Raw genomic sequence first — 21,788 nt, forward strand, 5'->3', positions numbered from 1 at the left:
TTCAAAAGTTTTTAGTCTAAATGATTTCCGACGAAGGTGTCATCCTACACCGATTCAAATGGCTTACCCGGCGTCGAGAGCCGATCTATTCGTGGGTATTCTCCTATGGTGGAATAAACCTTTTCCAACAACATCCATTGCGGAGAAGGTCTAGACTTATTCCCGAAGCTTCGATCATTGGGAAACGCGCTGACAGATACTCCCCGAAGGTGGAGCACCCTACTCACGAAAGCAGTGTACCCATGGCAGATGATATTGCCTTATCCAAGTAGTTTCAAACCTTGGAATTGGACGCACTCTACACGACAGTCCCCCATCTATTAGGTTGTCCGGTCTTCTTGAATCCCTTTGGCTGGCAACCCTAGGATTTTTGGCCCGTGGCTTTTTCTGCCCGCCAAATCGAGAGCAGCTTGTCCTGGACTCGTGCCTGTAACAGCATACGTTCGGGACTTTGAACGCTATGACTCGTATGTTTCATGACAGTGACGACATCCTACGCCGACTGAAGAGGCTAGCCCAGAATCGAGAGTCTCTTTAGCCGTGGGTATCCCCTGACAGTGGTTTACCCCCTTTCTACAAGATACGCTGCGAAAAAGGTCTAGTCTTATACACGTTCGCGGCGCACCCATGACCTCCGCTACGTAGAAGTTGATGAGATCATGAGATCGGACACACACTAGTCGCAACTGCTGTTGACTCCAGCTCCTTTGCAGGGCAACCATGATCCGGTGAACCCATCGCTGACCGCACGCCAAGTAGTGAAGTCCATACACATCCTCTGTACCAATCAACCATTGTGTCAAGTCCACAGGCGGCAAATATGATGGTTAGTGCGCTTCGAACTTTTGACAAACGAACATCACGTGATCTGGTGTCTCCTCTTCGTCACCACAGGCCGGGCAGAGTGGCGAGGCCACGTTTCCGAATCGAAAGTGGTAAGATGATTCTTTCGTGGCTGACGTCGGGTTGATAGAATCGGCACTGCATGAAGCGTAAAGGGATCTCTTTGCACATCTGATAGTGGTACTTCCTGAAGCATCCAGCATCAGACAATGCTCTCCTTGTAGGCGAGTTCTCACACGTTGGGCTTATTGGACTTATTGTCATAGCAATAGACATTCTCCTCTAACAAAAACGAGATCGCCATGACGTCCGCCACAGTTCGTCTATTCTATAAGCGTGAAGGAGATCGGTAACAACTGAATGGCTCTGAAAAATGAATTGGTTGAAAAAATTCGAGTACTGTCCGAAGTTTGTGGCGGTACGTACCAACCTACTTGCTGTCTGTGGGCCCGACATGACGGTAGACAACGTGGTGCAGATGATGTGTACGGATTCCAACCCTTGGCAGGCGGTCAGCGATGGGTCCACCTGGATCATAACTGCCCTGCAGAGGAGCTGGAGTCAACGGCAGTCCGCGAACGGTGAAGGATTACTCCATCGCCGGGGAACATCTGAGTAGTGTGCGTCCTTTGATCGAAGCTACAAAGATAAGGCATCATAGGTGCTCCGTGATCGTCTGTAGAATACCCCATCGCCGGGGAGTATCCGAGTAGTGCCGCTTCCTACGGGGGAAACTGCGGGGATAAGACGGACCTCGTAGGAAGGAGGTAAACCACTGTCGGGGGTTCCCGATGCTGGGTGAGCCTCTCGAGTCGGTGTAGGATATCGTCACTGTCGGAAAACATCCGAGTCTTAGCTTTCAAAGTCCCTAATGTATGCCGTGACAGGCGCGAGTCTAGGACAAGCTGCTCTCTATATGGCACAAGACGGGCAGAAAAAGCCGCTGGCCAGAAATCCTACAGTTGCCAGCCAAGGGGATACAAGAGCACCAGACAACGGTTGGAGTTGACTGACCCCATCGACAGGGGGCTGTCGAATAGAGTGCGTCCGACCCACGGTTCGAAGCTACAAGGATAAGGCACCATCTTCAGTGTAGCGGATGCCGTGGGTATGCAGCGTTCGTGCGTAAGATGCTCCTCCTTCGGGGAGTTTGGTGAGTAGTACCGTTCCCATCGATCGAAGCTGCGGGGATAAGATTATACTTTCTTCGCAGTGGAAATCGTTGGGAAAGGTTTATTCCACGAACTGAGAATACCCACGGGTAGAGTGGATCTGGGCGCTGGGTTAGCTATTCGAATCGGTGTTGGATAACGTCTTCGTCGGGAATCATCCGAGTAGTGTTATAGGCGCGAGTCTAGGATAAGCTGCTCTCGATCGGCACACGACGGCATAAAGGTGCCGAACCTCGAATCCTGGAGATAAGAGGGTGGGCTTCGAGTCGTTAGATGAGAGCTCTGGCCTTCGAGTTTTCAGAAGGAGAAGTTTGTGTGGTCAACCCCGAGGCTTTACGATAAGAGGTCGGATCTCGAGTTGCGGGATCAGGCCTTCAATCAACAAGAGGAAGGATATAAGGTTAAATCTCGAGTCGCTAGAGGAGAGATCGGGCCTCGAGTCGTGCAGAGGAGAGGTATCTGTACGCCAACCTCGAGTCAATGCGCGGCTATGTGGTTTATCTATGAGGTGGGGACAACAAAAATCTTAAGTATTAATTTGCTGTATCCATACAGTTGTTTATGAACGATTGTGACGTAACGCGACGCTTTCACGGAGTCCAGTATTAGGCGTCCGAATGTAGCCATAGAAACTTATTAGGAGGAATGTTCGGGACGCAAATAAGTTTGTTTATTATTTAGCACTCATAGCGTGCCGTACTGGGCGTCAGGAAGAAAAAGCGTAAATAAAAGGGTGCTTTGATTGTGATTTTTTAAATAACATGGAACGTTGCATGTCGTCGATGAATGGCGACTTCAACGTCGAGACGCTCATGGACGTTTGTGACGTAGCAATCAAAACATTGAAAAAACTGATTCTCACACTCGTGCAAGGGTAGTCTTGTCCCCACCTATAGATAAACCACATGGAATGCGAGGAGGGGTCGGATCTCGAGTCGTAAGGGGAGTGATCAAGCCTCGAGTCGCCAAGAGGATAGATTTATGAGGGAATCTCGAGTCATTGCGAGGTCAGTTCTCAAGTCGTTAGAGGAGAGTTCAGACTTCGAGTCGTAATGATTGCTGAAAGCGATCTCTTGAGCATTGCCACTAGCGCGAATAGACCTCCCACTATTGAAGGATAGTGTGTTAAACAGTTCAAGTTGGGAACTAGGTCTGCGGCCCCAGGTGGAGTTCAGGGAGTAGGACGTATGCACGAAGTATATCACGAGTATTCTCTTTGTACCCATGGGCCCAAAGTTGAAAACTGGGGGAGGAAGGGCGCTCGGTGGCTCGTCGTGCCTTGGGATACAAGCCATAAACCGGGATGTTCCACCTTTGGTTACCAACTACAAGTTTTTGGCATAACTAATAGCAAACCTCACAATTATGGCTAAATATTCTCAATAAAAAACACGGCTACTTCTGGTCATAATGAAGCATTTCAGAGAACTGTAAATCAAACCCACCGGAGCATAAAATTTATTCAGATCCTTCAGATTTTTCCCGTCGTCTGTCTCTCTATCTAGCCGCTCTGACTTCGAATGGCACAACTTTTAAGATCCCCAGTAAATCGTTCTAGCCACCAACATCGGCATGTTTTTTTTATGGATGCAGCCAGCCAACCCAATTGTGGAGAAAAATTGTAGATTCATAAAGAATATCTCCTTAAAGCGCGTTGCGACAAATGCTGGAAGCATTCACCGGGAAGATAAAAGCAACATAACTATGTACGTACCTACTATAGAAATACAGCAAATACACACGAAATCGTTTCAATGCGGTGATGGTGGCTGTTATCATTGAAACAAACGTTTGTTCACTACTTGGGGGTGGGGGGTTTGGTCTGGAGAACATTATCAACAGTATCATATTTTTTATGATAGTAGGGTGTTCAATGGTTGTAAGGTACAAAAATTTGTTTCAGTTTTTTTAGAGTTGTTGTTTTGGTTCTTGCTTTGAAGTCCTTAAAATTTGACAAAAAAATAACACCAGCTGGCATAGGACAGTTTGAAAAATTGATTCATAACATCTACAGAGCCGACTATCTCGAGAAAAGTGGGTGGGAGCAGGAGTGAGAGACAAAAACCTAGGAAAAATGAAAACATCAATAGCAGCACCCAGCTAGCAGCATCTTCCGGACCAGAGCGAAATGCCGACGGAGGAGATGAGTCGAAGATCAAAAATGAACAGAACAAAGTGGCAGCTAAAGCATAATACTATTTCGGGGTTTGTCTCGGCGCTGCCACACAGATGTTCCGACAAACGATGTTGTTTGTGATTTTTTTCTCTTTGTTTTGCTCAGGAAGTTGGAACCCGGCTAGGAGGGAGGAGGGTGGTTTGGGTGGTTTTCTAAAAATAATATTTATTCTTTCCTTTTTTCTTCTACGACAGTTTACGCTAAGAAGAGAGTAGATAAATTAAACGGAACGCATTTTGACCGAAAGTGGAGGTTTGAAGTTTAATTCATAATGGTTGAAAAGTAATGAGTGAGAAAAATATTTGACTGATCCGGCAAAAGAAAGGTGGCAGTGATGTGTGACTTTTGAAGTGAATTAAAAATTGTCTACCAGTGATATCGTCAATTGGAAACCTAGAAGAACTAACCGTGTCAATTCGTTGAAGCGTTCAAGGTTGCGATCATCATCATGTATGGGATGCTGTTGGAGAGTGTCCAGCACTTTGTACAGGTAAGATTGTTTGAAAAAAAAAAATGTGCAAAAGCTTTACTTGTGGAAAGGAGTGTCTTATTGGAACGAATGAAGAGCAGAACCCAGTTACTCAATCAGTAAGGGGGGATGATCGGAAAACATTCTTTTATCGATTTTATCGATTTATTCTTTTTTTTTTGTACGTTATCTCGTGATGGTTCAAAGGACCGAATACACTAGAGTTTTAACTGAAATAATATTTTGACTCAAAATTCAAGAAAGAAATGTTAGCTTTCATTAAAGTAACTCCAGTTTCTATTGGCTTGTAGACCATGCTCCAGACATAAGCCCTTCAACCGCCCCGATCGAATGACTTTCCGGGATAAGCCTCGGAAAACAGCAATAATTTTATTCAATTTCCCCCTGATTGATTGGGTTACTGTGTGCCACTGTATGTCTGATTGTGTGCCCGGATATATGTTTCAGAGCGTGTGGGTGGCGTGTGTATGAGAGCGAATGGTTTGTTTTTTTTTCGTTTTGTAGCCGTTTCATTCTGACGCTTTACTGATCCGTATCTCAACAAATGTAATATATGTGTTTGTTTGTACTCCAACCTTTTTCCCACCCCAAACAACAACAACATCCAAAACCAAAAAACAAAAAATGGTAACATTGAAAAATTGGCTTTCAGTACCCGTAACCGTAAAGATTTGACGACAGCATTCGGAAAGCGGAGGCATTTCTTGAGAACATTTTTAAAGAAAAAGGATATAGGCAACTCCCGGTGACGACGAATTCCTGCATAATACAAATTGTTGATGTTTGCTCGCTGCAAAGAAAGCTGCTGTAAAAGTGAATCGGAAAACGAACTCTCAAGAATTTTCCCCTGAAGAAGAAAGCTAGCAGACATCAGTAGCAGCAGAAGTGCTTTCGTGAGGTTAGGGGGGATGATTGCCGGCAGCTGCCGGGCTGCGTGAGAAGAATACCAATCGAGTGTAGTAGGTTCAAGTGTATGGGCATTGTTGAGTCATGAATATGGGATTGGGGTATTTTGCGTAAAGTGAAAGCCATAATGGTCCTCAAGGCTCCGATCGATTTCAAGCATATGGGTGTGGAGAAGAGCAGTATATTTTAGGGCACTGTAGTCTTCAGAAAATGTGTTATTATTCATAATTCGTTATCTAGAACCAAGTCTTTGGAATTTAGTCTTAGATGGGCTACCATAGCAGGTCTTTCAGCTATTACCTGAAAACATTAACATGACAAGTTTCAGATTTTCCGAAATTGTAAAAAATAAATTTTTAAGATTTGATTCATTTCAGCTAATGATAAAATGACAAAAATGACAAAAATGACATAAAATGACAAAAATAACAAAAAATTACAAAAAGACAAAAATGACAAAAATGACAAAAATGACAAAAATGACAAAAATGACAAAAATGACAAAAATGACAAAAATGACAAAAATGACAAAAATGACAAAAATGACAAAAATGACAAAAATGACAAAAATGACAAAAATGACAAAAATGACAAAAATGACAAAAATGACAAAAATGACAAAAATGACAAAAATGACAAAAATGACAAAAATGACAAAAATGACAAAAATGACAAAAATGACAAAAATGACAAAAATGACAAAAATGACAAAAATGACAAAAATGACAAAAATGACAAAAATGACAAAAATGACAAAAATGACAAAAATGACAAAAATGACAAAAATGACAAAAATGACAAAAATGACAAAAATGACAAAAATGACAAAAATGACAAAAATGACAAAAATGACAAAAATGACAAAAATGACAAAAATGACAAAAATGACAAAAATGACAAAAATGACAAAAATGACAAAAATGACAAAAATGACAAAAATGACAAAAATGACAAAAATGACAAAAATGACAAAAATGACAAAAATGGCAAAAATGACAAAAATGACAAAAATGACAAAAATAACAAAAATGACAAAAATGACAAAAATGACAAAAATGACAAAAATGACAAAAATGACAAAAATGACAAAAATGACAAAAATGACAAAAATGACAAAAATGACAAAAATGACAAAAATGACAAAAATGACAAAAATGACAAAAATGACATAAATGACAAAAATGACAAAAAAGACAAAAATGACAAAAATGACAAAAATGACAAAACTGACAAAAATGACAAAAATGACAAAAATGACAAAAATTACAAAAATTACAAAAATTACAAAAATGACAAAAATGACAAAAATGACAAAAATGACAAAAATGACAAAAATGACAAAAATGACAAAAATGACAAAAATGACAAAAATGACAAAAATGACAAAAATGACAAAAATGACAAAAATGACAAAAATGACAAAAATGACAAAAATGACAAAAATGACAAAAATGACAAAAATGACAAAAATGACAAAAATGACAAAAATGACAAAAATGACAAAAATGACAAAAATGACAAAAATGACAAAAATGACAAAAATGACAAAAATGACAAAAATGACAAAAATGACAAAAATGACAAAAATGACAAAAATGACAAAAATGACAAAAATGACAAAAATGATAAAAATGACAAAATTTTCATGGTACATCGGTCGTGGAGAATAAATTTAAGAATAAATCAATGTGGCGAATCGCAGAATTTCGTGAAAAATCACAGATTTTACAGATCTGCTATCGTTCTTTCCAAATTCCCATGTTCACTGTCAGATAGTGGAATAAAACGTCAAGTAGCTCAATGCTTACATCAAATCAGTTTTCAACAGAAATGAAGATTAGCTTTATCATTTGATTACCAAAATTACCAGCATCAGTTTGGAAAGGATTGAGAGTTTTATGTTGGAGTATTTGCAATCTTTCAAAAGAACTTAAGAGTGTGAGGAGTGTATTCGAAAAAAAAAATGCAACATTTCGTTTTGTGAATAGCTTTTGAATGCATAGATGGAAGTTAATAAAATTTTCAGTGAAGCTACCTAGTAATGTATTGTATACGGGTAAAATATTTCTATTACAGAAGTTCATTGATAAATTTTATTGGTTAGGATCGAGAAAAACCCATAAAAGTCCCAGTGGGAGACCCAAAACAGCTGGAATTTAATTATTTGACCAAAGTTCATATGGTTAATCGTTCCATGAAGTAAACAAATGTGAGAGGTTTTATCGAGTGCAATTCGAAAATTTCAATAGGGGAATTGAAAAAAAGATCTGTTTTTCTGATTGGTTCGTCTACCTAAATTAAAAACAGTTCTAACTTAACTTTTACAAGATAGAAAAGCTGCCCACGGTGAAATACTCAAAAAATATATTGAAAAATTCTGTAATGGATAGCAAAACGAACTATTTAGTGGGTTTCAAGCCAAAACCTATTCGTACACAAGTCTTGCCTGGATGTTTCGGAGATAAATAAGAAGAAAAGTTTGAAAAATTTGATGTCTAGAACTTGAAAAGCCTGATGATCTGTTGAAGCTGCAATCCAGTCGTTGTTTCATAGCGATTGAAACGATGAATGGCTAAATATACAAAGAAGACTTCCAAATGCATTAATTCTTCCTACGTCGCACTTAAATAGAACTTTTTAAAATTTTGTATTTAATATCCGGGCAAACCCGGATATAACCGGGCAAACCCGGATATAACCGGGCAAACCCGGATATAACCGGGCAAACTGACAACCTTAGTCTAAAGAATCTGAGCGTCAGCCTTGCAAATCTGTGCTCATCTTACCAACTGCACTGATTTTACAATTTTTATGAATATCAACTCAGAGATTCACTCAAATACGCCTATTACTCACAAGAGTAGACCAATGACTGGCTTTTTTTTTTATTGTATCGCCATAATAACAAACGTTTCCATAGAATTTTTTTGAAGATAAAAAAGAATCTACCATTACGCAAAAACGTTGGTGGAGTGATAAAAAGTCAAATATGATTTTTTAATGTTAAAGGAGCACAATAGGCTAAATTTTTCATAACTTTTACCAAATTCAATATTTTAAGTGCTTTTGAAAGTCAAGTTTTACAAAACAAAAAAATAATCAAAAACAGCATTGATTTGAAACAAAGGGTAAATCCTAGCATAAATTATAGACTTCGTCATTGGACATACTTCTACATTAACAAGCAGCTTCGCTGAAAATTAATTTCATAAATTTTTCATCCATGAATCAAAAGTAATTCTTTCTTCTTCTTATTCTTCTTTCTCCAACCCCTTATTTACCTACAACAAAATTTGAAAATCGCTACACTTTTCTCAAGTTTGGATCTCACCTCTCTCTCTTCGAAGTTTTAGACTAGAAACCTCTTCCTCTAGTCCGGATCAGCTGTTGTTTTGATTCCTTCCGCACTCTTCACACCAGGATTCAGCATTCTGAAACAAATCACAAACCACTCTGGGAACTTCTGCCGGTAACTTAATCAAACATTTTCCTGTTTGATTCCACAATTTCAAGTTTAATTTTAATTTTATTAAAATTTTTGATGGACGAAAACAAAACGAGTGCGTTGCCCAAAAGTCATGGCCTACTCTCATCCAAGCATTCAAAAGTAATTCACAAAATAAAGTGTTGCATGTTTTTCGAGTAGAAAGTATAATAGATTCCTGGCCCAATTATATCTATTTATTTTGTGCTGTATGGCATAAGAGATTGCGCTTACAAAATAAACCAAAATTCACAGAATTTCGTGGCCGCTTAGGGAAAAAGCGCTTGATGAATAACTTTTTTTTTTGTTTCGATTTTTGTCGTTTTAACATCTTCATGTCATTCGCGACTTATATCAACGATGAAGTTGGCGGACAAGTCATTGAAAAACTTATCCGGTACAACTGTGATCGATGTTTACTCTTGGGCTCGAACTCACGGACATCGGCTCAGAAAGCAACTGACTTGCCAACTGAGCTATATCACAAGCCCAATTGATGAATTATCTCATCAAAGAAATGTCTCAAATATCTATACAAATTACAGGCTAGTTTCGCGACCTTTTTACGTTGTTCGTTAAGGCTCAAATTTTTGCAGGTTATCTTCTGATTAGCTTATGATCAATTCTAAACCAGACTCTCTGTTTACTTATTCCAAACTTTACGAAAAAGCCGTAGATATTTTGTAATTTCAGTTTTAATTGATTTTAGCTTTATGACTCAACAATCGCCAAACACTTTTCGGTAGAACCTTACAGCATATAAACAATACTTGGAAAAAAAAACACACCTACGTAAAGTTTTAGATTGATGAAAGTTGAAAACCAATAGCTAGATCATACCATTAAAAATGTACGGCCTTATTTTGGAGGGTGTCCAGAACGCCATACTGGTAAGTAATCCGGTTAGCTGGACTGATTGATAAACTGATTTTCCAAGAAAAAAAAAACAAAATCGTGTGAGTGTTGTATTTTGGCCACGTGTTCATTTCTCCATTAACCTCGAAACATGTGTTCAACTATTTGTTCTGATCCCGTCTGGTGTGAGTGTGTGCCTTGTCTTAAAAGCTTATTAAGATCTGTTCATATCTCATACCGTACGTGAATGCCGAATTCATCCAAAGGCTTAGACCAGACTGGCTAATAAGGGTTCCATTTTTGGGACAGATGAAATAGCAAATAAATGCTCGTAAGCCCCACCATATGCACGTGTTCGTTTGGTTTCAACATCTTGATTTGTCTGGATGACCGGCAGCTTTTGGCTTTTGGGTTTTATTTTTCTGTCATACATTTTTCTTGCTCTTGGTTATCATGTTGTTGCGACACATCGCAAGGTGTTTTGTTATTCTGTTTTTGAGAAATGATATTCGGTTTTGGTTCGCTAGGTTTTATGTTTCTCAGTGTGGTTTTGTGCACGTGTGCTGTGTGCACGAGAAATCTACGGGAACCAGAGACACCTTATTTCAGGCTCATTCCCTGCGACTACTGATAAGTGAGAGCTCTACACGTCTCCGAGATTACTAAAACCACACGCATGAATTTTGAAGCCGAAAATGTTTCTCTCATCCTGTGCACATTCATCCTAAGGTTCGGATCCAGCCTACAAGAAAGCAGACTAGGACATGTAGATGCAATCTAAATTTGCTCACCCTCCGCACCGAGAAATTGGCTTTCAGATTAGCGACGATGATACGTGATGATAAACGGATGAGCGCGATGATTTAGTTATGCTAATTAGATCGCGGTACGCGTTTCTTCAACAATTCGGTGTATTGTAAGTTTCTAGCTGCTCATACGTTTAAATTAACAAAAATTTAGATTTTATTGCAGATGTATTCAAGATCAAGTAAGATTGATATAAATAACTTTTACTGTTCATCTCAATTTCTGGAAGTTTCTAACTAGGTACCTACCTAAAACTTTTACAAGATCCCTCAACATAAGTACACCTAATTTTTTTTGTAAAATTTTAATGTTTTTCTCATCATAGCAGAGTAAAGCTAATACAGGAAGCCAACTTGCAGGAAAACAAAATAAATGCGGGGGAGTTGCTTTTACCGCGGCAGTCGATAACGCACATTTGCAGTGAACTTTACTACCTGGCTACCGTACCAAGCTCGTAGACTAAGTATTTGCTCGTTCGCTCCTAAAACAAGGGTTGGCTTCTTTTGGTAGGTTTTATGATTATTGCTTGCCATTTGCCATGGCGGAAACTGGAATGGGATGATGACTCTGAATCGACACACAGGGTTGACTCTCCGAGGCCCCCGCAGAAGATGGCTCAAAAATTCATTATCCGAGGGATCCAAAAGTATAATGGATTGAAGGCAGTTTCATCCGGAAGTCCTGAACTTAATCACTTTTGAAAATGATTAATTTTTAATTCCGAATGTCAAAGGATCGCCTCTGGAAAAAGGTTTGCTATCGTTGCATTGTGCGTATGTGTGGTTTGAGCAAATTAATATTTGCTCACAGCGGAAATCACTCATGGCCGAAAGCTATTTCCAATCATTGATTACCTAGCCCAAGGGCAAGCAAAAAAAAAAAAATACGGTAGAGAAACGTAAAAGCCTATCTCAATCAATCATTTTTGGTAAGGTATACCCTGGTGGAAGCTAGCTTTGGTTGATACGAGGATTTCTGATTGATGAAATTCCTGGAAAAACGCTTGATGGAAACATGAAAGCATTTTGAAAACATATTTTACGTTAACATATCCTACCGAAGAGATGTATTGGAGGACATTTGTAACCGCAGGCCAAGATTGCATATTCAAACACAAATTTTGCATTATCTTCAACCAATTTTTACAGCATTTTAATTTCAGCGGTTCAAATTTAGCTGGCATCACTTTAACACGTATATTTCTTAAGGAGTGATCTTCTATTTTGCACTCAAAATACACAATTCATCGACTTACTATGTTTCTCAAAACTAATGTTTATTTTAAATTTTTAAAGTATCTAATAGAAAGAAAAATAGAAGTAAAAAATATAATCCTGATTTTCAGATGAGGAAATCAAATGATAATTATTTCGTATTTATATGCGAAATGCGGTTAGGTATCCTGTGACATTGACGTGATTGTGCTTTAAACTATAAACATAAAAAAAGACATCCATCATCTTAGCCGGTCTGGGTTTTACCAAGGTTCTTAGATACACTAGGTTCTCCGACTTTCACAGTAAGTAGGCGAGAAGTGAGCGGGGCTCTCAATGAGTTTGTTTATTTTTTGCTCAGCTTTTCTGTGGTTTGTTGGTAAACAAACTTCATGAGTTCCGTATAGTTGCATAGCCTACATAGCCAAAATGGCTGAATCGGGAATTCGTTATTCGGGAACACCTCCTGAATATATACCCACCTTGGGTTTTACAGACTGAATAAACGTGGACAACTCATGATTAACATTTATTAGGCAGCACAGTGATGAGAATTGAACCCATGCCTCAGATGGTTTATGCGATTACCGTGTCACTACGCTAACCACCGAGGCGTACACGTACTCAGAACTAAGATAAGTATCCTTGTTTTAATCTAAGGTTCCCGATTGTCCGGATATTCAATACACAATTTGGGAACAGTCCGGCCTCGGTTGCTCGGATTTCATTAAAAATGCCTGGATTTTCCCCATTCATTCACTTTATTTGGCAATGAATCACTGGGAAAAGCTTATTTTTCGAGTGGAGTCGCCACTAGCGCTCAGAGCTGTCAAACCTCATGATCTAAGTATCATAGAAAACACAGAAATATCAACAAACATGGCACTGTGTTGCACTGTGTTGCATTGTGAGAGATCTCGTGGACAAAAATCGAAAAAAAAACATTTAAATATTTCATGAAAGTAGACACTTTGTTTGAGAAAAGCTTAAATTTCAAAACTCTACCATTGTTAAGATATTGAAAAATGGAGAAAACCTCAGAAATAAATATGTTCAAAAAAAAAAAATTAAAAAAGAAAATTTTGATCACTGATAACAAAAAATTTAGAATTTATCGTTGTTAACGTTAATTTCTATAAAAAAGTGATGAGTGGCTTCAGAGTCACTAATAAGAAGATAAAGCATGAAAAATGACAAAATCTGAAGAAAATGAAATAATCAAAGTTTTCGGACGAGATCATTTAAGTTCGGCTGTTTTTTTTAGTTCTACGTGGATATTCTATCAAGTTCTGAAGAGTTCAGTTAAGATCTGACGATTTGGAGCTTTTTGAGAATTTTACCATTGTCAGTTTTCGGACCTACCCTCTATAAAAAGTAATTATGAATCGAGCTGATAAGCTTTTCAGGTTACCCGTTTTTGACTTTGTGTTTTTTTTCACAAATTAGAGCTCCCTAAGAAATGAAAAGGTAGCCTCTGAAAGGATAGGAGCCTGAGTTCCGCACAAATACATGCAAGATTTCCCCCTTTTTTATAAACATATAAGCTACTTTCAAATTGAGACCTTGAAATGTTAACTTATGATCTTACGATCGTAACCAAAAGAAACGACAGTCAAAATGTTTTCAACATTTTGACTGTCGTTTCTTTTGGTTTTTGTCCGCTTGTTTGTATGACAATCTCTCATAGTGCGTTACAACAGTTACCATAGTTACCACAAGAATTGTTTTATGTTCACAATAAACAAGAACGAACGTAAAGGATAAGCATGGAGTAAACATAATAAGATAGGCTGACAGATTTTATGAGGTTTTAATTCATGTTGAAGTTCGTTTTTTGTCTCAATACAGTAAAAATAAGCATCTGAGCGAGCGATTCTATGATCGTGCTTGTCTGAGTGGATCGAGTGTGAGCGGAGCCAAAAACGAAGGAATTCTATACTTTGCCTTCCTGAAATTTTCCAGCATGTTTTGGGCCCTAGCCATTTTTTCTAAACTAGGGAAACCGTGCTTTCATTCTCAAATTTTCAAATACATAAACCGACCCATATCCGGACAAATCTGAGCAAAAGTAATCCCATATTTAAACAAATCAAAAAAAAGATAGGAGAAAATCTCTTGAACCTTTATTTTAACGTCGAAGCACATCAATTTGTGTTCAACGCTTCTAAAAAAAATTCTATTCATTTTGATGAAAATAATTATGAAAAATTCGTTTTCGAATCCGAATTCAAAACTTACTCAATTTGGTAAATTAAACTAATTTTGTGAATACATCCGACAAAAACCGAGCAATTTTTAAAAAGATCCGGGCATCCGGGTAGATTTGAACCAGCCTCGATATTTTTCTTGAATATCGGGACACGCCCGGATAAAACCGGGAAATAAGGAATGCTTATTCCAGATGTTCTAAGATCCGTTGATGTTTGTGAAAAAAATCTCATTCATCCCATTGAAGTAATTAAAACGTTCGTTTTATTCAACACTTGTGGAATAACATTTTTAGGACATCCGATATTTTTGTGGATTTACAGGAGACCGGGCAGATAAAAAAAATCTTTGCGTAGATCGCATAAGGGCCAAATAAAACTCATCATAGCCGATTTCTCCCTACTCGTTTGAGGCTTTCAACAATTAATTGATGTACGTCATTTTCGAGGGATAAAATTACTTCTAAACTTTCACACAGCGCTCCCTGGCATTCGTCACAATAAGCGCTTCTTCTAGAACCCCAGACTTCCACAGGAGAATAAAATGTAAGTTCAATGTGTTAACACTCCGTTTCTGGGGCTAACAGTTTACCTTTTTTGATGAAAACACTTATTTTCCTCTAAATTTTCGGAATTTCCAGTGGACACTTCAACACTTCTTTCAGCTTTTACTTCAAGCCATTTCTAGTTGATTCCCGACTGGTTAACGCACTAAAATTAAGAATTTTGGAATTTTTCGCGGACGGAAGGAAAAACGCGTGTGATTAGCAAATGTCATCGCCTACTCCTCCTGTAACATACCGTAAACTGGGGGAACTTTGATCACTTTTTTCATTCATTTTAGAATATTTTGGAAAGGGTTGCTTTTTCGTAATACCTAAAAGCTTTAAAACCCTTACTGAGGTGAGGAGTTTTAAACATGACCATGAGTTGCAGTAAATTCAAACGACATTTAATGTCATAATTAAATGTTTGTTACAAAACCAGATTTCGAGTTTCGGGGTAACTTTGATCACTATGGTTTTTACGTATCTCAACGTCTTCAAATTTATTGTTTTGATGCCATTAAGCATAGAAGGCTCAAATATCGATAACAGTTATTTTTTCGTTTGGACTCAATTGAATTTTTCAACGTTTTCTTTCAAAAACAAATATACTCGAAAGATGGACAATGTTGCTGCATACATTCAGGGGCAAAAATTATAAACATTTCTCAATATTTTTTGGCCTCGAAAACAAATTAAATTTTACCTTCATGCAATTTCCTAAGTCCTCGTACTGTTCCCACGTTTTTTTTTCTTCAAACTTTACCTTTTTATAGGGTTTTAAGCCATTTTTCCTATACAGGCTTTTTAATGGAATACTACCGTTTTTTTTCAATATCCAAAAATTATCATTAAATGACCATAAAAATAACACTTAAACTTAACCTGAACCAAGAAAAACAGTTGAACTTTCACATTAAACAACCCATTTGCTTCTAAATGCTTAAATTTGATCAGGAGAGATGTTTGTTTTTGAGCCTTCAGAAAACCAGATATTTTAAGATTTTACAATTATATTTTAAGTAATATAAAAAATCTCATAACAAAAACCAAACTTAGCTTAATTGTAACTCAATTTACAGGCTTTCAAACGTAGTAAACAGTTTTCAGATATTTTAACTTTATGCTTAGTTAATGATGATTATCTGCAAAAATTTCATGTTGATCAAAGTTACCCCGCTGATCAAAGTTCCCCCAGTTTACGGTACTTCTCATCTAATGATTACAAAATGACAAGGTTTCTCTCATATTCAGCTAGTTTTTATTCGTTTTGGTACGATCCTCATGGAAAATTCCAAAAATGGAGCAAAAGATGTCCAAATTGGAACATCTATCGAAATTGTAAATAACTTAAATAATACAGATAAAATTCAACAAACTTTATGTCCATATAGTTACTTTACACCAACACAGTTCGTAAATTAATATTTTTCAAACGATCCCAATTTTTTTAAGCAAAGATTTTTATGATTCAATTCCATAACTGGAGAATATGAGAAGATGAGAAGATGACAAGATGAGAAGATGAGAAGATGAGAAGATGAGAAGATGAGAAGATGAGAAGATGAGAAAAAGAGAAGATGAGAAGAAGAGAAGATGAGAAGTTGAGAAGATGAGAAGATGAGAAGATGAGAAGATGAGAAGATGAGAAGATGAGAAGATGAGAATATGAGAAGATGAGAAGATGAGAAGATGAGACGATGAGAAGATGAGAAGATGAGAAGATGAAAAGATGAGAAGATGAGAAGAAGACAAGATGAGAAGATGAGAATATGAGAAGATGAGAAGATGAGAAGATGAGATGATGAGAAGATGAGAAGATGAGAAGATGAGAAGGTGAGAAGATGAGAAGATGAGAAGATGAGAAGATGAGAAGATGGCAAGATGAGAAGATGAGAAGATGAGAAGATGAGAAGATGAGAAGATGGCAAGATGAGAAGATGACAAGATGAGAAGATGAGAAGATGAGAAGATGAGAAGATGAGAAGATGAGAAGATGAGAAGATGAGAAGATGACAAGATGAGAAGATGAGAAGATGAGAAGATGAGAAGATGAGAAGATGAGAAGATGAGAAGATGAGAAGATGAGAAGATGAGAAGATGAGAATATGAGAAGATAAGAAGATGAGAAGATGAGAAGATGAGAAGATGAGAAGATGAGAAGATGAGATGATGAGAAGATGAGAAGATGAGAAGATGAGAAGATGAGAAGATGAGAAGATGAGAAGATGAGAAGATGAGAAGATTAGAAGATGAGAAGATGAGAAGATGAGAAGATGAGAAGACGAGAAGCTGAGAAGATGAGGAGATGAGAAGATGAGAAGATGAAAAGATGAAAAGATGAGAAGATGAGAAAATGAGAAGACAGTCTTTTACGTTGATGGTGATTTCAAAAACTTATTGTAGTTTTTATGAGCAGTGAGTCTTCGTTTTTTTTTCTGAAGACTATGCCCTAACAACCGATCGTTATTTTCACAAATTTTATGAAAATTCGGCTGAAAAATTTATGCCTTGGAATTTATGTTACCATCGTTTAAAACCGGCGAAGGTTGATTAACTATCGCGTTTAATTCCAACCTTCTCGTGTAATTTAATGTTTCCTTCCGCAACTCGCAAAGGACAGTTACTTTCAATGTCAGTCATTAAATGAACGACCATGCCAATATCATCTGATCAAGATGCTCTAATTTTTCCCTCCCATTCATCAGTGAGAAGCTTGATATAGGAAGAAAAAAAAACCTTGTTGGACACTAGCAACTTTTATCGATAGATAACACGCCATGATTAAAACACGATTAGAAATGTAAACATTTGCCCCCGCCTATATCCGCGTGGATGGCGGGAAATGACTTTTCCATTTTTCCGATAAACAGGAAAATGGTTCAATAGAAAACCGGTAATCATCGGTCGTAATGTTTGCTTGATAATGGAGCTACCGTTGGCTTTTTTTACGTCAATGAAGGAGTCTCATCAAATTTTTCAAATTCTTACTGTAATTAGGATGAAATTACACAATTTTTAATCATTTAAAGAAAAAGAAAAGAAAATACCTTTCTTTAGGTTAGAATGTCATAATTTTCTTCCATCTGAAAATGACCCCTCTTTTGTGGGGAGGAAAATGTTCTTGCGTAGTCGGTTTGGAGCCGGAGTAAATTTTTTTGTTGAATTGATGAAACCGGAAATGTGGAAGAGAAATATTTTTTTGCCATGATGTCATAAAGGATGAAACAGAAAAAAAACTTCTGGGATACATTGCCCCGAAGCTGTCCAGCAGCGGTCAGCAAGGCGAATGTTTTTTTTTTCTCCCAGAAAAAAGAATGAAAATGGAATTGGCAAAGGAAAGAAAGGAAGTGGAACTTAGTGTGTCAGCCTTATTTTTTTCGTTTTCGGAATCCTAAGGCTAGGAGCGCCTTTTTGCCGATCGAAAGAAATAAGCCATCCATTGTTTGTTGGCGTTTAGATTCGTTTTTTTTTGTGTTCGTGTGGCTCATTTCAAGGCTAATAAAAGCTGACAAGAGCTGTTAGGATAGGATCGAAGGTTTTTTTTCAATCAGATAAAACCCACCATCGGTCATCGGAACATCGGAAAGGATATTGATGGATTTCTTCTTTGAATAAAGAAATAATTGCTATTATTATGGAGGATGAAATTCGCATCCACCACATCTTATGGTGGCTCACCAAAAATTTAAATTTTATAAAGTTTCAACGCACAAAAAGCTCTTTTGTTGGACTTAAACTTTTTTACTAAATTAGTTTCAACTTCTTCTCATATTTAAATTGACTTCAAAAAATCATTTTAATTTTTTTGAAAAAAAAAAAAAAGAAATTATTAGTGCACATAATTATGAAATTAAAAATTTCATACAGCTGCGCCCTAAAGTATAGTAGTTTAAACCACTTTCGCTGAAGGTACAGTGACTAGAGGATAATGGAAAAATGCGATCACAAAAACATCTCCAAACGTGAGCCTTCCGATGCAAATTGTGGCTTCAAAGAGAAATAAAACTTTGTTGAAGAGCTTTATTCAAAAACTTCCTTCAAGGTAGGATTTCGAAGAGTTTTGGCTAATGGAAAGTCAACTTTCTGGAGTTTTCTTTGCTGCAAAAACGGAACAGCCGCTCGCTATCGCTACCCACAAAAAAGGGCTCAACTCAGAATCGGGATGTGTTTATTATACTTAGTTGAGAAGATCCCTCCCGCTTTGGTTTATCATCATCATGGGTATGGTGTATCTTTTCGTGAGCATCGCGTCGAAAAAAAGAAGGTTTGGGTCAATTGATTCCAACTTTTATAACCCTTCGACCTTAACCCTCTCAACTTTGTCCGTTTTTTTTGGCTAAGCCGATGTAAGTCGAAGGGAGAATCATGTGTATTTTTTAGATTGCTAGCGGTGACCATACTTCAAATTTGTAAAGAATTTTTTAAGTTGGAAAAAGCTGTAATCTCAACTAATGATTTCCACCGAAATTTTGTGTTTACAAAGAATATTCATAATTTGTATTTTAGAGAACATCTGATTTCAAAAAGCTTTGAATAACCAAATTAGTACCATGAATTGCTTCGACTGTTGATAAGGAGTTTTTGGTTTGAATTTCGTTAAAGACATTTGAAAGTTAAATCTTGAAATAAGCAGCTATAACTTTGGTAGGTGGGTATCTTTATGCGTATCTATAGTTGTCTAGAAGGAATTTCAACCCTCAAAATGTATTTCAAACAATTTCAAACAGTCATTCGAACTTTCGAAACGTTATCATGAAATTTCAACAAAGACGGATGCAAATATTTCGGCATTTTTTTTTTATTTCGGCAACAGTTGGTGGCCGATAAAATAAAAAAAAGGTTTATAAGATTTGTTTCAAAATTTTGAAGCTTAAATCATGTTCAATATACTTTCTTGATTTTTTGGTTTTTTTTGCTCAATTTTTAAGTTTGGAATCCCTGTTTTCAGTTCTATTTTTGCAACCATCGAAACCAAACGGACGTAAACATATGTTGTGGCTCAACGACATGAGTAGCTCTATCGCCAGTTTTTCGAAGCGATTGATTCCCAAACTGGGATCACTCAAGATTTTGATATTATGCAGTGCTTACATAAGTATATTGATCCGATGACGGACCTCCCATGGGGAGGGAAGTCACATTCGAACCGGTATATTATTTATGATAAAGTTCAGCACTTTCGGGTTCGGTCGTTAATTTGTCACCCATGCACGATATCAGCGCTCGGAGGAAAACTTCGAGATACTATGAGAAGATTTTTGGGATGAAGGATGTGGCAGAGTCAGGCGTGAAAAAAGGGAAAGCTTATGAAATTATGGACATTTCCGGTCTCAGTCAGCGACTAGAAGAAGTTTTTACATTTCTTATGCAAATCGGATTTTAGGACACTTTGTAAGACAACTTTTTCAATAGGATAGCTTCATGATGTACTTACACACTGTCTGAAAGCCAATTCTTTCCTTCAAACCATGTGTTACAAATCATTCGCTTTTGTGAACAGTTTTGGTATACATATTTCTTGTTTTGGGTGTGACGCACAAAAACGCACCTTTTGGAGTTGTGTTTGGTTTGGATTGGTTCAGGTCAATTTTTAAATTGGATATTAATAAAGATTTTTTTTGTTCACACGCATCGCTCTGTCACGCAGCTGGAATATGGAGAGCCGGTCTGGAAACAGGCCCTGCTAGCGGCCGGCTGTAAACTAACCGTTTTCAACACCTATCAGGTGAGTTCAAACGAATGCTGTCACTTTTACTAATTCTGCTTTGTACGTTGCATACCTTTCGGGCGCTTAGAATACCCACCATGAATAATTTTCAAATTCTCTTCGGCGACATTCCTTAGCAATATCCGGACAGCTTGATTCCGGATCTGGCGGCAGCGCTTTCGGCCATTACCGGCCAGAGCATCGACGAGTTTATGGTGTTTTTCGGACGATGTTTCGTGCGATTCTTCAGCAACTTTGGTTACGATGAGCTGATCAAGGCCACCGGACGGTATTTCTGTGATTTTCTTCACTCGGTGGACAACATCCATCTGCAGATGCGGTTCACCTACCGGAAGATGAAAAGCCCTTCGATGCAGCTGATCGAGGTTGATGAGCGAGGGGCGGTACTGGTTTATCGAAGTACCCGCTCGGGATTTTCCAAGTACTTGCGGGGGCAGCTGATGGAGATTGCTAAGCAGCTGTACAATATGGATGTAACTATCAAGGTGCTGGAGAGTCAGAACGATGTGCCCGGGGGAACGGCGGGGCCGATCTCAATTCAAGGAGGTTTGAAAACTGTCATCGTGAAATATCGGTTGGATTTCGATAATCTTGAGTATGTGAGTATTTTTGACAATTTTAAAAAGGCCTGGTGATTTTAAGAACCATCTTTAAGGGGACATTTTAGAGGTCTCAAGATCTTCGATTTAGACCTGGAGAGATTTAGAATTTGGAGAGAACAGACGACCCTTTCGATGTTTAAGAACTTTCATGAGGCCTGACTCTTGACGACCTTCTTGAGAGCAGGCGGCAATTGTTTTTCACTTGTCCTTTGAGAGGTTTTTTTTTTAATTTTAGGGGACGACTATGACGTTAGGTATTTCTAACACTTTGATGAAATTTTGCTGGATTTAAAATTCAGGGTGTCCACTCAATTTCAATTTTTGATTTCCCGCATTTTTGCCGCTTGATCTCACGAAATTTTCGATTATAAAAACAGAAAAAGTTACCAAAACTCTATTTATCGGTTTTCTATCTTAATATAAGTGATAATATAATGAGTGATTAAATTATAATTTTTTTTTACTAAACCTAAAAATCAAATCTATCTCGCAATGCAATATTTAAACTACGACGAATCAATTCCTTACATGAGTGTTAGTTACATATTTTTTCAGTTACTCTGGAGCATTGTAAGCACTGAAAAATATGCAATAAACAGTTGAGCCAAATATTCGTGGATTTTTGGAGAAATTACCGACTTTTTCCCTAGGGATTTTAAATCCCGACTTTTTCCCGAATGAGTGGCCACCCTGAAAATTTTATTTAGACAAACTTGGCAAGCTTGAGTATGTGAATATTAATTTTTTTTTAAATGA

The 21,788-nt window shown here is 37.6% G+C and overlaps 1 protein-coding gene across 7 annotated transcripts in view; it reads left to right on the forward strand.

Moving 5' to 3' along the window:
• LOC129746615 (soluble guanylate cyclase 89Da-like) overlaps positions 1-21,788 on the forward strand; it is a 52,423-nt gene that overhangs the window by 27,890 nt on the left and 2,745 nt on the right. For 4 of the 7 annotated variants that reach the window (XM_055740407.1, XM_055740379.1, XM_055740424.1 and 1 more), the window contains 3 exons: positions 4,386-4,681; positions 20,350-20,427; positions 20,547-21,029. In XM_055740407.1, coding sequence (XP_055596382.1) covers positions 4,640-4,681; positions 20,350-20,427; positions 20,547-21,029 — 603 coding nt within the window. In that variant the 5' untranslated portion in view covers positions 4,386-4,639. Of the gene's footprint in view, positions 1-4,385; positions 4,682-5,333; positions 5,641-9,780; positions 9,962-20,349; positions 20,428-20,546; positions 21,030-21,788 lie in introns of all 7 variants that reach the window. The other 3 variants (XM_055740397.1, XM_055740414.1, XM_055740431.1) reach the window with 3 other exon arrangements.

The sequence above is a fragment of the Uranotaenia lowii genome, chromosome 1 (genome assembly GCF_029784155.1).
Source record: "Uranotaenia lowii strain MFRU-FL chromosome 1, ASM2978415v1, whole genome shotgun sequence".
Lineage (NCBI taxonomy): Eukaryota > Metazoa > Arthropoda > Insecta > Diptera > Culicidae > Uranotaenia > Uranotaenia lowii.